General features: G+C 51.4%; 1 protein-coding gene and 2 pseudogenes across 1 annotated transcript; 1 reads left to right on the forward strand and 2 right to left on the reverse strand.

The window, feature by feature from the left end:
* Nucleotides 1-1,405: 1,405 nt before the first annotated feature.
* On the reverse strand, nt 1,406-16,210 carry LOC124973402 (olfactory receptor 2AK2-like). Its single transcript, XM_047537340.1, is given in 7 exon segments — nt 1,406-1,947; nt 1,950-2,207; nt 2,210-2,497; nt 2,500-2,646; nt 5,287-5,434; nt 7,407-7,494; nt 16,102-16,210. Coding segments are annotated over 5 exon segments (1,059 nt in total). The 5' UTR covers nt 5,360-5,434; nt 7,407-7,494; nt 16,102-16,210; the 3' UTR covers nt 1,406-1,654.
* LOC124973406 (olfactory receptor 2L13-like) lies at nt 9,512-10,844 on the forward strand (annotated as a pseudogene).
* Nucleotides 13,836-16,203, reverse strand: LOC124973405 (olfactory receptor 2W3-like; annotated as a pseudogene).
* Nucleotides 16,211-17,072: the final 862 nt, after the last annotated feature.

A 17,072-nucleotide genomic window follows, 5' to 3' on the forward strand; every position in this document is an offset into this window, starting at 1 on the left:
GAAAGTGCCCTGGAAATGCTCCCTCAGTGGCAGGCTCCCTGGAGGTGACAAATGGCCGTCCTCCAGAGTCAGCTCGACAGGGACACAGCACTGGGACCGAGGTCCTCCTCCTCGACCTCTGGAGAGGAGCCAGGGCTCACGGCCACACAGTCTGCTTTCCCGCGTGGCCCTGGGGGGTCTGCAGTCATACGCAGCTGGTGACCCCTTCACCCTCCGCCAGGGAGCCCTCCAGGCAGCCGGTGAGCCTGGCTTCCCACACTTGTGCTGTGACCCCGCAGCCCTGGCAGCCTTCCTGACCCCGGTGCCCTGTGCAAGCTCCCTCTGCCCCAGCACCACTGTGGACAGTCCCCGGGCCCTCACTTCTGCCTGGGTAACACTGGAGGATTTCGACTCTTGTGGCACCAGGTCACATACACCCCACAAACGCTGGGTCCTTCCCGCCGTCCCCCTTCATGTTCTTCTCTTCCTTTAGACCAGGCCTGCTGTGACACCGTCACAGTGGTGGTTCTGTGGGACTGGACTCTCTTGTCCCTGGCCTGGTTTTGTTCTAGGATTTACATGACGCTTGGTTAATGAAAGTCCCCTAGGACGTGAAGCTCACCCGAGTGAACATTCACCTGGATAACCAAGAAACGATCCCTGGGACAAGACAGGAGGACTCCAGAACTCACGGAAATCATCGTGATCTTGTTCTGTTTAATTAATAAGATGAATACATCTTAATTCTCTGCTAAAATAGTGATCTTTTAAATTTAATTCAAATGCATAAGTGGGATGGTCAAACAAGACCTCATTGTGGTGCCTCAAGACAACTGGCCTAGACAGAGAAATAGAAAGGTCTTCCCCTGAGAAAAGCAGCCCCAGCCACTGAGAGCTGGGCAGGGTGACCTGCCAGGTCTTGGTGTGGGAGCGGCTGGCCTGGGGTCCCCTGTTGGACATCTCGGGGACCGTGCCACCCTCAGAACATGGAGGTGCAATGAGAAAACAGGCCACCAAGCAGGCCCGTGTCTTAGCTGTGGATCTGCCATTGTGTCATCATCAAGGGTCATCGCCATGCAGTGGAACGGAGGCAGCTCATCTGCAGACACTTGGTCTTTTAATGCGTTTATATATATATATATCAGTTGTAGGGTGACACAACACCTTATTTTACTTCACGTGGTACTGAGGGTCGAACCCAGGACCTCACGGGTGCTGGGCGAGCACGCTCCCCCGAGCCATGACCCCAGCCCCTGCAGAAACGTCTGCTTTTATTCTTGCTCGCCCACATGGTGCTTGCAGCCTGCACCAGCGCAGTCAAATCATCAGACTTCCACTGACTGCATGCGTGACTGAGGGGACTAAACGTTTTCCATTATCTTAACCCTTGACGTTATAAAAATCATCTTTATACCAAATGCTGGTAGATTTTATTTTCTATGGATTATTTTTCAGGACACTAACAAGGAAGTTCACACTGTCAGTGCTGTGAGTGGGCGTGATGGGGACGTTGTGTTCCAAGTTGACAAAGTTGTGCTCTACTGCTTTCAGGACTGAGCAAGTGTGAGAAGCCCTGTTTCTCAGGCTGATATACAGGTATCTGGGATCTGCCTCTTTCATGGCAATTTTCAGGAGTAACTCTTCCAATGTTGAAGCCTCAATCAGCACAGGACTCCTAAAGGCAGGTGACCGCACCAATGTCCCTTGCCCCAACAGTCTTCCTCGCTGCCCCCATGACCTCCCTATTCCACAGGCTGTAGATAAAGGGGTTCAGGAGAGCTGTGATCATGGTGTGAAATACTGCCACCACCTTGTCCTGTGCTGGGGGATGCAAGGAGTGTGGCCTGGTGCAGGTGGAGAGGGTGGTGGCATAGGACAGGCTTGTCAGGGACAGGTGGGAGGTGCAGGTGGAAACAGCTTCCGTCGGTCCTGTGCCCAAGCTCACCTGGAATATGACAACAAGCACCAGGTGTAGGAAGCGAGGATGGCCAGGAATGGCAGCAGCAGGATCGGCACTCCGCTCCCCAGGACTGTGGGCTCACACTGGGACGTGTCCCGACAGACCACGGGCAGCAGGGATGGAACCTCGCAGAAGAAGTGGTCGGTGCGCAGAGCCCTGCAGAGGGGAAGCTGAAATACGTACAGCGTGTGCGTTGAGGACGTGGCAGCACTGCTGCCCCACACTCCCGTGAGCACGCAGCCCAGGCTCTCCCTGCTCGTGAGCTGGAGTAGTGCACAGGGCGGCAGATGTCCACTTGCCGGTCAGAGGACATGAAACCCAGCAGCTGGGCTTGGATCCACCAAGACTCGAGAGCACAGCCCCAAAATGTAATGGTCTCACTAGTGGACAGGGAGTTGGGTGCCATCTTGGGGACCGTGGTGGAGATGTACATCATGTCCATGAGGGAGAGCTGGCTGAGGAGAAGGTACGCAGGGGTGTGGAGCCTGGTGTCCACTTGGATGAGGTGGCTCAGGGTGACATTCCTCATCAGAGATATGGAAAAGAGGATGGCCATCCAGCAAAGAGAAGGGCGTCCCTTTGGCCATACTGGAAAAGACCCACCGGTACAAAATCTGTCCTGAAACTTTGGTTTCCTGCTTTCATGGCTTGAATTGAGATAGCAAGGCAGATAATGAACGAAGAGTCCATGGGATAGTGTTGGTGCCCTTTGAGGGAATCAAGGAGTCAATAATTAAATATGGAAGGCTTTCTGAATCGCTTTGTGTGAGCGCATCTGTCCTGTAGGAGATCTCTATCTATTGAAAATGCCTGCTTTTGCTCCTTTGAGTTTTTTATTTGTGCTTTTGATTGACATGTAATAATTGGCTAAATTCACTTGGTTCATTGTGATATTTCAAGGCTTGCCTCCAGCGTGCACTGAGTAAATCGGGGGAACTCACGCTTCCCTCTCCTCACCATGTATCCATGTTTGCAGCCTTCCAGGCCTGTCTTGGTGATCTTCATTGAGTGACAAGTAGCGAAAGTGATAAGTGAAATCGAAGGTGTTCACTGGTTGCAGAATTAAAATATAAAATAGAAACTTAAGGCATGGAGGTGGTTTGTTTGCAGAGAGTGCATTTCCTCTTGCATGCCTTTGGGGTGACAGACTGAAGCCCTTTTCCCTTAGTGTGAAAACACTCCTGCACTCTCTCTCTCCTAAGAGTGGCTCATTTAGTAAGAATGAGTTGGTAAATAATAGTATAATTGTAAAAGAAATGTTCCTTCATTTTCAATTTCATTGGTTATAAATATGAAAAAACTATATAGTCCAATTTGAGTGGAAGTAATGGATAGACATTATGAATTCATCATCATTAATTTCTTCTTATAATATAAGTGCAATTTCATGAATTTGCCTTAAAAAGGTACATGTAAAGGAAGGGTTTTGAAACATTCCAATTTAACTTAGCATTCATTATACTTTGATGCACACATAAATAATGACTAATTCAAAGCTAAAATTTGAAAATTCTGCCTTTTTTCCAACACAATTTCTGGCTTCCATATGTTTCCAGAGCAATCAAATTCTTTGTGTGTGTGTGTGTGTGTGTGTGTGTGTGTGTGTTTGTGTAGTGCTGGGGATTGAACCCAGGGCCTTGTACATGCACAAACTCTTAATAACTACAAGAACAATGTGCTAAAAGCATTTGGTGAATTTTATGGCTCTATATCCTGGGCTCTGGGCACCTATTGGACATTGACTCTACTCTCTCAAACCAGAAGACATTGGTGAACATTGCTAAGTATCTCACAGAGCTCTCCATCCTGTCCTGGAATAGCTGGTTCCTCCCTCCTGAGACTAACTCTGGGAAGCAGGCCAGAGCTTCAGAGCTCACATGAGAAGATTTGCTCTAAGCTTGAGCTGAGTTCATCTCTGCGTCAGCAAAGTCAGGTAAAGGGCCAGACTCCTGTCCCTGTGGGCTTGGACATTGGGGATCAATTAGAGAGAAGGGAGGACACATAGGGCCTGCTGGAGGAAGGCCTGCACACCAGGTGCCACAGCTCCTCCCTCTGTCCCCCTGTGTGGAACTGAGTAAGTGTGACATGTGTTGCTCTGTTTTGGTTGAACAAGGGAACAGCAAAGGAAGATGTGTGAGCAGATGAGATCATAATAACGCAGGGAAGCATTGCATGAGGAAGCAGACCTTTGTGGTCTCAGCATGAGGTCGATGGCTAGAGCAGGTACCCTGAGCAGAGTGTGTTCTGAGGACTCCTTCCTGGTGCCTCTGGCGTCTCCCACCAGGAGAGCTGGGTGAGATCAGAGCTGCTGCTCAGTGGCAGGACCTTGTAGTCTAGCATGGCAGGGAGCAATCTCCATGTGCAACAGTTTGAAGAAGTCAGTAAACTGTCAGCAGGGAATCTTGTAGTTACACAACTATTTCTCTCCAAATACAAACTCGAGAACTTCAGACAAGGTGAGTCAAGATGATATTAATGAACTGAGTTGCTTTGGGATAGATTTTTATAAGGGGGATATTTGGAAATGAGGTTTCCTATCATAAGGACACAGTTGCTGCTGCACAAAGAAAACAGGGGTTTAATAATGACCTGAAAAATCTAAGGGTGAACATACATGTAGCATGAGGCCATGTGAGCCTGTTAAAATCACACAGTGTGCTGCTCTCAAGTGGCTGGACCTTAGCTGAGACAACGACTTCCTCTGTTCCGAGGTCTTCTCTGTGTTCAGCACGTGGACGGAGGAGAGGAGATGGACATGGCACCAGCACCCTCCATGTAATGAGCTCACAGAACTCACCTACTCCTGTCCCCTAGATTCTGTCCTCAGAACCTCCTAGGGAAATGCAGGGAAGGAGTTAGCGGAGGCTCAGACACGTTGCTGGTTGTCTTAGGCTGATGGTCTCTAGTTTTAAAACTGGGCACTGCTTGTAATATTTGCAAGGTAAACTCAGGATCCAACTCCTGCTATGCTTACATAGGCTCTGCCAAACGAGTGTTTCTTTAATTCTATATATTTGAGCAATGGGTTTTGCTGGATGACCAGCCTGTAATCACAGGAAAAGTATTCTCCAAGTTATAAAGCAAACAAGAACGTGGTGACATGCTGTTTAATGTGACTCTGCTGCAAGAAATAAGATGCCACCCCTGATTTTTAAAAAGGTACTGGTGATCAACGGAATTACATATTCACGTCACATCCATGTTCTCCGGATCCTAAGGGCTAATTACCCAGTGTAGAGGATCCTAAAAGTAACCTTCTGGCCCATTCTCTGACAACAGGGAAGTTTTCAATTTCATAAAAAACAGTTTGTGCAGTCACCATCAAGCCTATTTTATGATACTCTTACCTGTAATGGATGCAGCACAGAATCTAAATGTAAACACAGGTCTCCCTTCAGAATGAGTGACGCAAGGAAGCATTAACTTACAGCCCACTGTGTGCTCAGGGCTCGGTTCTGCCAGGGTACCTGGCTCCTTGCTTCCTCTGAAATCAACCTGGAATAAACAAAGGAGTGGAGAAAGTGCTGGAGAGGCTCCTGGGCCCTACGTGCCAGGGTCTCCGTGGGAAAGACTGAGTTATACAGTGACCTAGTCACGTGTTGTTAGTTCACTCTACATTACTAATTTACTCCTAAGGCTATTATCTGGTTCAGTCAGTCAGCAGATCTGCTGAGCCTCCTATGCAGTAGCCCCCGAGCCAGGAGGCAGAGACAGAGGATTCAGTGGGTGCCCCATGTCCCTAAGCAGCACTCAGCTCTGCTGATGTGCCCAGGCCTCAGGGCTCCCTAGCAGGCTTGGCTTCCTCTGCTAAACCCAGGGCAGCCCCACTGTCCTCACTGCCCACTGCCCAGGCTCTGTGGGGCTCCTCCTCTCACCTCTGCTCAACCAGAGCCCCTGTGGGAGCTCCAGGGTCCTGACCCATGCTACACCCACTGGCTCTCACCTGGTCCAGAACAGACTCCAGTCCTCTTTCCTCCCACACACCTGTCCCTGGAGCCTGGAGCTTGCAGAGCACTCTGTCTCTGTGCTGTGCTGAGGACAGGCAGGCTCCTCCAGGGCTGGTCCTGCTGCTCAGGTCTGTGCACAGTGTTCCAGAGCCTGAGGCTCCTAGGGCACCTCCTGGAGTGGTTCTCAGTGCCCTGCCCAGCTGGCCCTCTGTCCTTCCCCCTGCTCTCCTGTGCCTGCTCTTACTGATGTCCACGCACCTCACAGCACATGTGTGAGCTGCTGCTCTGTGGTCTTGTCACCCACTAAACATGAACTCCAGATTGTGGAACCTCGTGTGCTTTAACCACTAACTCAAGTCGACACCTGCAGCACTGCCACAAATCAGCAGCACTGAGCACGTTTTGAAGGTGTGACTGCCTCTCAGTGCTGGGCACTCTGTGGCCTCCTTCTCTGTGAGGGCAGCAGCTCTGTGTCTAGACCGTGCTGGGTGCACAGGGAGCCTAGGACCACGTCTCTCAGCAGGTGCAGGGATGCTGTGCCCTGCTGGCCTCCTGACCCTCCTGTCTCACTCTCAGTGACAGCCCTCGCATGTGTCCCCTCTGGTGGGACAAGCTGTCCTTCACAGGTTTATTCAAGTTCATCACAGGTGTGTGAAGCAAAGAGAGCTCTTGGATTACTGAGGTGAAGAGTGACCACAGACTCTTAGTTGCTCCTCTTTAATGCAAATGAACATCCTCCACAGGCTGAGGCATGAGGGCTCCTTCAGGTGGAAGAGCACCAGCCTCAAGTGGGAACTCTCACCAAGACTGGACCCGGGAGACGCAGACACACACTGCACACAGGGAACCTGCCTCCCTCTGTGCATGTCGGGAGGATGAACAGAGTTAAAACCCACTTCCAGAGCTGACATGCTTAAGGGGAGAGGTGGTGAAGGGCTGGGGTGCAGAGGCACCTTCCAGGAAAGGCCTCAGCTAGGAATCACCTGGGGGGAACTCGCTCTTCCTCATCTCACTTGGGTTTCCTTCGCCTGCAGGACTGACATCTAGTTTTGTTTGGCTTCCGGACATGATTAAGTCTGGACGGGGCACGTGCTCAGCTGTGTGAGCTCCAGTCAGGAAGCCGCCTCTGCTCAGGTTCCTCCCAGGTGCACAGCTCAGCAGCCCTCAGCTCCTGCTGCACCTAGGAAGCTAAACTGCAGGACAGCCAGGGAGAAGCATCCTCCCAAGCCCAGGTGCCTGACCTGACTGAATCACGGAATCAGGTGATCTTTGAAGGACAGTAACACTTACACCAACCACTTGGGAAAATCATTCCCCAGTCTCTAAATGTGGCATGGTGGAATGATTAGGATGTGATGTCACAGTCTGATCCCAGGCATAACTGCATTTTAGAATGTTATCTTTACATCCATGAATTCACTTAACATGGGAAATAAAAACCTTTGGCCTAAATTCACATTGAAATAAACGTGGTATTGGGAAGAAAACCTCGTTTCAGGTAAGTTATCTTCAAGTCTCACCTGTACACAGAGGAAAGTGTGTCTTTGTGTATTTCCACTCTCTACAGCCAGGTTGTGTTTCTGTTACTGTTCTGGTTCCAGCTTGGCGCTGTGAAAAGAGTGAAAACACCGTGTATCATAGTCTGCCGGCTGTATCATGTGTGATCTGCTCACAAGAAGAAAAGTAAAATGTATGTGGAAAGGGACACGTTTGTTAAGTTTGCAAGGTTTCCACAACTGGAAACCCCATTAGGAGACAATACGCAAAGAACAAGTTATGATTAGGGTGATGGTATGGACGTGCATACCTTTACCATTAAAGAACAGCACTTCGCATGGCGACCCAGGTTTAGGAGAGGCAGAGAACTTCTGTTGAGAAGATGAGCAGACAGCTCCTAGGAGAAGATCCAGTACTCAGCTGCAGTAGTGCCCGTGGGGAGGGAAGAGCAGGAAGAAAAGAGGTGCAAAGACAAGGTCCCTGAGCACAGAGCGTCAGGGTCACAGAAAACATAAGAGCCGCACAGCGCAGGTCTGTGGTGAGCATGCAGTGTTTAGGTGAGGTGGTGGAAAAGCAGGGATCCTGGCCTTCTCGGGCTCCTGGTCCTGAGGAACGTTCCTGCCCCGCACTGCCTAGGAAGGACTCCTTCAGTATTTCATTTGTGTTTGTGGTACATGGTTGTAGACTTTGTATTTCAAGTTGAGATGGTTACCTGAGAGAGCTGGGTCAGGAATATTAGACTCAGATATCAAAATCAATTGAACATTTTTTTTTCCGGTGCTGAGGATTGAACCCAAGGCCTCGTGCTTACAAGGCAAGCACTCTACCGACTGAGCTATCTCCCGAGCCCTCAATTGAACATTTTTGTTGACTGTTTGGATACCTTCTTTTGAGAAGTGTCTGTTTAATTCGTTTGCCCATTTATTAATTGAGCAATTTGACTTTTTGCTAATATATTTTGTGAGTTCTTTATCTATTCTACATTCTATCTGTCAGAAGTGTACCTAACAAAGATTTTCTCCCATCCTCTAGGTTCTCTCTTCACGTTTCTTATTGTTTCCTTTGCTGTGCAGAAAGGTTTTAATTTGACAGCATGCCATTTATGATCTCTGGGCATTATTTCCTGAGCTTCAGAGGTCCTATTGAGAAACTTGTTGCCTCTGCCTCTCTGCTTTCTTCTAGATGTTGCAACTTTCTGGTTTGATACCTAGGTTTTTGATCCATTTGTGATTGAATTTTATGCAGTGTGAGGGATATCTTGTTTCATTTTACTACACATAGATAATCTGTTTTCCTATCACTGAATTTTTGAAAAAATTATCTTTCTCCAATATACGTTTTTGGCACCTTTGTCAGGGATCAGATGTCAATAGGTGCCTGGCTTTGTCTTGGTGTCTTCTCTTCTGTAACATGAACCATTAGGAAAAGCAAATCAAAACTACACTGAGAAGTCACCCCAATACCACTCCAGTGGCGGTCATCAGGAAAACCAACAGTAACAAATGCCATGGAAGACGTGGAGACAAGGGACCTCTCACACTGTCGGCATTATATATCAGTACACGACAGTGGAAGCTGTTTGGAGTCCCTCAGAAGACGGAGCATGGAACCCCTGCGGGTGACTCAGCTATGCCACGCCGCAGTGTTTATCCTGAGGAAAGAAGTCATCCTACTACACTGGCACATGCACACCCATGTTTATAGCCATACCGTTCACAATAGCTAAACTACGGAACCAGATAGGTGTCCCTCAAGGGATGACCGGATCAACAAATTGTGGTACAAATACAAAATGTGGTTTTATTCAACTGTAAAGAATAAATACATGTCAACCGAAGGGAAATGGTTGAAACTGGAGTCCATTATGTTAAGTGAAAGAAGCAAAACTCAAAATTGAAAAGTCATGTTTTCTCCCATATATGGAAGCTTGAGAGGGAAAAGGGAAGGAAAGGGAAAAGGGGATGAGAGTCTCATGAAAATCACAGGGAGATGAGCAGAGGAAAGAGACCAAGGGGTGAGAGGCAGAGAGGGAGGAGGGGAGAGTGAGGGAGTGCTGTCAGCTGCGTTGTCTTGCTGCATTGTGTGCATGTACAAATCGAGCAGCGAATGTGATCATTCTCTACAACTATAATGCACCAAGAAAAGAAGAAAGAGGTAGAAGCATATTAGCTACTACGACACCTTTGTTGTCTGAAGCATCCAGATACTTGTATGAAAAATCCATTTAACAAAAGCTGTGGTGTTGTAGGATTAACAATTCAATCTAAACAAACACTAATAAACTTAACTTCTTTTATTCTCCTCTTGTTTTTTCGGATTATTACTTAGATTTTGTTTCCATTTTTATTCCAAAAAAATCAAAGCAGTGCATTTTCATGGAGAAATGCAATGAAACATCCAATGGCTTTATTTTGTTGGGGTTGTTTCCTCAAACTCACACTGGCCTTCTTCTCTTGCTCCTCATCATGGTTGTGTTTGTCCTCGCCTCAGTGGGGAACTCAGGAATGACCGCCCTCATCCTCTTGGACCCCCGGCTCCACACCCCCATGTACTTTCTCCTCAGCCAGCTCTCCCTCATGGACCTGCTGTACATCTCCTCCACTGTGCCCAAGATGGCGTCCAACTTCCTCTCGGGACAGAAGAGCATCTCCTTCCTGGGCTGTGGTGTGCAAAGCTTCTTCTTCCTGACCATGGCCGGATCAGAAGGCTTAATCCTGGCCTCCATGGCCTATGACCGCTTCATGGCCATCTGCCTACCCCCTCCACTACCCCATCCACATGAGTAAAGTGACATGTGTGAAGATGACCCTGGGGTCCTGGACACTGGGCTCCATCAACTCCCTGGCACACACTGTCTATGCCCTCCATCTTCCTTACTGCAGGTCCAGGGCCATCAATCATTTCTTCTGTGATGTTCCCCGCCATGTTGCCTCTGGCCTGTGTGGACACCTGGGTCTACGAGTACATGGTGTTTGTGAGCACAAGCCTGTTTCTCCTTGTCCCTTTCCTTGGCATCACTGCCTCCTATGGACGGGTCCTCTTTGTTGTCTTCCACATGCGCTCAAAAGAGGGAAGGAGAAAGGCCTTCACCACGTGCTCCACACATTTGACAGTGGTGACTTTTTACTATACACCTTTTGTCTACACGTATCTCCGTCCCAGGAGTCTCCGCTCACCAGCAGAAGATAAGAGCCTGGCTGTCTTCTACACCATCCTCACCCCCATGCTCAACCCCATTGTCTACAGCCTGAGGAACAAGGAGGTGCTGAGAGCCATGGGAAGAGTGTGTGGGATGTTCTCCTCCAGGAAGACATGAGCACAGCTGAGCCTGCTCCTCTGTGTGGCTTTTTCCATTATTAATAGAATGTTCTAAGCAGTCCTGACCCATGGAAGTGTAACTTGATCCACGTAGGTAATTACATTTCTAAAGATACATTTGTCAGTAAAATTAATTTAATTAATAAAAGATCATTATAAACAAATATAATAATGCCTTCAATTGAAACTATTAAATTCATGTTAATATTTAAAATGTGGGTATTAATTACATTTTTATATTATTATCAGTTGTCATATACATTCTATGCTTATATCTTATTGTAATAATATTGATACTGATATTGATATGTTATCACATCTACATACTGAACCTGAAACTAATATTATCTGCATAATTTGTTTTCCTTCTATTTTGTCAATCCTCTGTGTAATTGACATTGATAGCACCCAAGTCCCAGCTACTTGGAATATAAACCCTTCAAGTGTCCCACAAAAACATGGGGCCAGTGTCCACAAAATCAAGGGGCCTCCTGGAGACTCAAGTCCTCTCCCTCAGGGAAGGAGTGGATGTGGGACCCAGTCAGGGTAACACCCTGGAGATAAGCCACTAGTTTCCTGTTCAGGTTGTTCCCTGCCAGGTGGCTTGGATCCACACTTAGCACAGAAGCTATCACAACCCAGTCACCCTGGAAACCAAGCGCCAGGACCCTCACAGAGAATCCCTGCTGAGGGCACCAGAGAGCAAAACTGAGAAAGGGGGCAGGAAATTGGGGCACATTCCGGGACACAGCGTCCTCAGCGAGCACCACACAGCCTCTGGAGGGGGTCCATGCAGCTCCTGTGCTGTCAGTCAAAGTCAGAAGGTAGACATGGGCGAGATTCTGGAAACTTCCTTGGAACCCCAATAAAACTGGAGGGCAGCAGGGGCATGCTGTGCCTGTCCTCCTAGGAGAAGCCTCTCTCTCCCTGGAGACTATCCCTTTTCCCTCTCCATCTTGTCTAATAAAATCAAGCCTGCTACTCTGAGCACCACGTCTGAAACCTTTCTGACTTGACGCAAAAATCGGGGATTGAAGGGGGCTTCCCAGTGCCCCAGTTTCCCTGAGGGTCTCCGCTCTGAAACAGTTAATCAAGCAACTTGCAACCTGCCTGGTCCTGGCCAGCCTGGGGGGTCTCACTGAATTTCCACCTGCCCTCATGTGGTCTTGAGGACAGGCTGCCTGAAGGCCAGAGTCCCTCCTCGGGGGCTGGTGAAGCTGGACCTAAGATGCTGCAGAGTGACCACAGACCACCTCTGACGTCATCAGAATAACACGCCTGCATGTTCCTCCCGCAGCAGCCTGCTCTCCCCTCATTCCTTCTACCCTACATCAACCACGCCCCACTTCAAGGACGGGAAGTTCACCTGGGAGTCTATCTTCACACCCTCTTCTTGGCAAGAGTAAAAGTGTCCTTGGCTGCTCAAAGAGTGCTTGGGTGCTCGGTCATGTTCCTGGTTCCACATTCCAAGAGGGAAAAAGGACCCAGTCTTTGGGTCAAAAATTGTCAACACTTTGTTCTTTCTGGGTCATTTTTCTGGGAGCTGGAAGTGTGGACTCTCTCAACTGAGGATGAGGGTGGATGGAGTCCACTCGGAATACGAGTGAGCTCTTTCCAAAAAGAGGAGGGTCCCCAGGAGTCCAGGGAGCTCAGGTCCCATTCCCAGGACTCTCCCTGGACGGGCTCAGCACCAGCAGGACTCCTGGAGTTTGATTCTGGGAAGGGCCTCACAGGGAGCCCGACCTCCACTCTCAGCCTAGACCCATGTTAATCCTTTACACAGGGGGTGCATGTCCACACCTGGGCTCCCCTGAAGCCCGGCAGCCCCTCCAGGGAGCTCTGGCTCATTTCCAGGTGGCCCATCCTGGGCTGGTGCCTTGAGACTTGTGTGGAGGGGAGGAGAGGAGAGGAGAGGTGGGGACAGGCACAGGGTCGGAGCTCAGGGAGGCGCAGGGCTGGGAGACTGTGGTGGGTGAGCCCCGCCATCTTCTCACGCCTCCTGTCCCTGGTCTGGGACGCTGTCTTGGCTCTTCCCTAAAGGTGTGTGCCCTCAGGGCAAAGGTGACCTGCCCCTGGGCCCTCAGGAGGTGACCCGAGTCCCAGGAGTGAGCGTCCCTGGGGGAGGTGGGAAGTGCAGACCCCCGACCCCCTCAACACCCCCGAATCAGTGTGCACCCCAGCTCTGAGGGGACTGTGTGCACAGTGCGTCCAGGAGCCCCGAACGGGAGCCAGTCCCGCTCTCCAGTCACGGTGTGTCTTGGACACTGCCTGTGAAAGGCTGGGGACACTGCGCTCTGGAGGCTGCGGTGGAGCAGGAGCCTCGGGAGTGGGAGCAGACGGGCCCGGGAGAACCCCGGTTCTCTTCTCCTAAGCACCTGATGCAACTCCACACCTAAGGCATCAAGTGGGACATGGGAAGGGTGCCAGTCACACCAGCCTCTCACAAGCACGGAGGCGAGATGAACCGGGAGCACCAGGCGGGAACCACAGGAATAGCCATGCTTATCACAAAAAATCAAGACAGCACTGTGAGACCTCCTGCTGCAGGATTTACATGGCCCACAAAGAGTCACGTGGAAATCTGGACGTAGCCAAAGCCTTAAACCAGCTGTCAGGGACAGTGGCTGCGGGGCAGGCCCTGACTGGCTGCAGCTGGGCTCCACTGAGCCCTCGGCTGATGGGTTATGGCCTCAGTGTGCAGCCAGGGCTGGGAACTGGCTACGCTATGGTGGTCAAGGCCAGACACTCGATGCTGGTACAGCTCACACAGGCACTTGCGAGCCGCGCCCCTGTGCACCCTGCTGGCAGGTGCCTTCCTCCTGTGGCCTGCGCGTGAAAAGGGTCTGTGGAAAAGACCTGGGGGCTGTGGAGGTGGGAGGGCTGATGGAACTGGCTGGGTGCTGAAGCGGAGGCCGGGCCCGGAGGCTGTGCCCACTCTGAATGAAGCATGTCTCTCCCAACTGCACCTGGAATCTCCTTCCACCTGCCGAACTCAGACTTCATTTCCTGGGTCAGAGGCCCCACTCAACAGCGACCCATTTTGGGAATAAAGGGCAGAAAAGGCAAATGATTCCATGAGTGACTGAGGGTGGAATCTAGGAAGAGGAAATGCTCGATGGCCATCCATGAAGAGCATGGTTCGCCCAGAGCCCTGGCGGAGCCGGGTGGTTCCAGCTAAAGTGCTGAGACCGACTGTGAGCAGAAAGCAAGCGGCAGAGGCAGAGCTCAGCGGGGCTGCCTCAGGACCTGGGGCAGCTGGGGTCTGGTCTTCTGGTCCAGGTGACCCTGAGGACCCTGGGCTCTTCCCTCACACACACCACGCTGGCCTTGGGCAGGCGCAGGAAGGCAGCCCACAGGGTGCTGGGCGCTGCGGGCTGAGGCCAGATCTGCTGCACACCAAGGCAGCAGTGGCCCCGGGGAGCCACCCCGAGCTGGGTGACGCTCTCCCCGGCTTCAGACCTTACCCCCGCCTCTGGCTCCCAGCAGCAGCCTCCCGAGCGCCCCCTTCACCTCCTTGTTCCTGAGGGTGTAGATCAGGGGGTTGAGCAGTGGGGTGACCATGTTGTAGAAGAGCGTGAGGAACTTGCCCTGGTCCTGGGAGGAGTGCTTTCCCGGGCTGCATGTACATGTAGATGATGTTCCCGTAGAAGAGCGAGACCACGGTGAGGTGGGAGCCACAGGTGTTGAAGACTCTGTGCCTTCCTGAGGACGACTGGATTCTGCACACAGCCCTGACGATGTGGCCGTAGGAGCCCAGGATGAAGATCAGGGGGCACAGCACGATGCCCACGGCCAGGACGAAGACAGCGCCTTCCATGGCCACTGTGCTGACGCAGGCCATGCGGATCAGGGCCGGCATCTCACACAGGAAGTGGTCCACCTTGTTGTGCCCACAGCGGGGTAATTGCAGGGTCAGTGGGGACATGACCAGGGAGTTGGCCACCCCGCAGCCCCAGGCCGCCGACACCAAGCCCAGGCAGAGCCTGGGACTCATGATCACCGTGTAGTGCAGGGGCTTGCAGACGGCCACGAACCTGTCGTAGGCCATGGCGGCCAGCAGCAGGCACTCCACCCCACCCAGGCCCAGGAACAGGAAGAGCTGCACCCCGCAGCCCGCGGAGCTGATGGTCTTGTCGCGGCCACTCAGGTTGTAGAGCAGCTGGGGGATGGAGCTGGAGGTGAAGCCGAGGTCCAGGAAGGACAGGTGGCCGAGGAAGAAGTACATGGGCGTGCGGAGCCGGGGGTCCAGCCGACACACCAGGATGATGGTGCTGTTGCCCACCAGGGTCAGCATGTAGGCCACCAGGATGACCACAAAGAGGACCTTCTCCAGGTGGGAGCGGTCAGAGAAACCCAGGAGGACGAAGCGGCCCTGGCTGCTGCTGTTGGTCCCGTCCATCTCTGTGCTCCTGAGCAGAGGTGTCCACACAGGAGGGACAGCAACTGAGGCAGGGACGTGGGCTCCCAGCCAGGCCCGAGTGAGCCCAGTGTGCATGCACTTGCTCACCCACCCTAAGCAGAGGTGGGGACTCTGCTAGGTCACCACTGTCACCCCAGCTTACAGACCAGGAAAGGAGGCACCAGGTGCTAGTGATGTCACAGGCAGAGAGCAGACTTGGTCCCAACCCAGCACCACCCCAACCACCCTGGTGCTGTTGTTCCAGTGAGCAATCCAACCTGAGCTTCTTCCAGAGCACAACTTCCTGACCCTGGTAAAACCTCAGAGGCACCAAAGGAGACCCCAGACAACCCCTGAGCATTTAGGAAATACCAAGTGCAGCTGATCCTTGAACACCAAGCTTCTAACTATGTGGGTACACTCACAAAAAAATCATTTTACTACATGTACTGGGAACTTGTTAGGAGATTTGCAAGCATTTGATAAAACTCAGACAAAACCTGTAACTATAAATACCAAAAAAAAGGAAGAAAAATTTAAGATGTCATGAGCACACAAAATACATGCAAGTAACCCTGCATCTTATCATCTAATAATATAAAATATGCACAAATCTTATGTAAAAATCTAAAATGTCTCAGCACTAATGCAAACGCAGATCCTAGAAGGCACCATTTGCAATGGAGAGAAATGGAAACCAAAGCAACACTACAGGAGGCATCACGGCTGCAGGAGAGGAGCACGGGGAGCCCAGGCTCTCCCCGACCTCAGCAACCCCTGCTGTGGAAGACACTGTCCTCCTCCTCATCTACTCAGGGGGACATGATTGTGGGCCCCTGGCACGTGGGCTGGAAGTTACCTGGGCAGCCTCTGCCCCCACCAGGAAACACAGGCCCCTGGGGAGCGCCAGCAGCCCTGCCTCCCCTGACCCTTTCCTCCCAGTGCAGAGGACTCAGCTGGAGGCCACCCAGACAAAAGGCACCCTGCACATAGAACCTCACCTGGAAGACACAGAGACCTGCTGGGAGGGCACCCTGGTCCTCAGTCCTAGGGAGGCCCGCAAACTCTTCCCCTACCTTTCACATTACTCCCTTTCCAGGTGGGATTCTGAAAAAAAAAAAAAAAAAAATACACCCATGAAATCAAGGTGAGAGGAATACAGACGAGCCAGACTTATGACCACGTATTCACATTATCTTAGGGCAAACACCTCGCAATTTCCAGTCCCCAAGGAGAGCAATAGCATGCACTTCTGCTCCATTAGGTCATGGCTTAGACTCAGTCTGAGAGGACAACTTAAAGTCACTGCCACTTAAATCCTGTGACCAGCCCACCCCAGAGCTTGGACAGGGGCAAACGAAGACATTCTAACCCTTTAGCAGGCCCAGTGGGGTTGGTCAGGTTGAGCACTACTGAGCCCAGAAACTGAAACCACATGTTTCTCCTGCATCTTCACCTGAAATTGCTTGGATCTGCAGGGACTTGTCAGAAGGCAGCCTCCTGTGTCGTCCCTGCCATCACACACGCTGTGCAGCTGGCCTCCATGTCCACCCAGAGCTGGGAATCCCGCTTCTCCTAGAATCCCTCTCCTAGAGGTTCAGGTCCTTGGTCGTCCAGGCAGGGAGGGAGCCGGTGCAGTGGGCAGAGCCAGCACTCAGGCTGTGGCACCTGCCAGCTCCCTGATGTCACCAGGCGGTGGAAATGAGCTGTAACAAGGACACAGTGCAGGATTCCTAGCCCTGCCAGGGAGCCAAACAGCATAGGAAGCCATGCATTTTAGCAAACTGGGTAAAAACCCCACTGCTGCCGTTTTGAGAATGGAGACCTGTGTCACAGCCGGGCCTCCATGCTCACTGCTGACGCAGTGGGTCACGAGTGCACACCTGAACTCCAAGGCCGCACTCGGAGGAAGGAGGCGTGCTCGGCACACTGACAGACAACGCGTGGGCCTCAGGACACACGCCTGCAGTGG

The sequence above is a fragment of the Sciurus carolinensis genome (assembly GCF_902686445.1).
Source record: "Sciurus carolinensis chromosome 19 unlocalized genomic scaffold, mSciCar1.2 SUPER_34, whole genome shotgun sequence".
In the NCBI taxonomy this organism is placed as follows: Eukaryota; Metazoa; Chordata; class Mammalia; order Rodentia; family Sciuridae; genus Sciurus; species Sciurus carolinensis.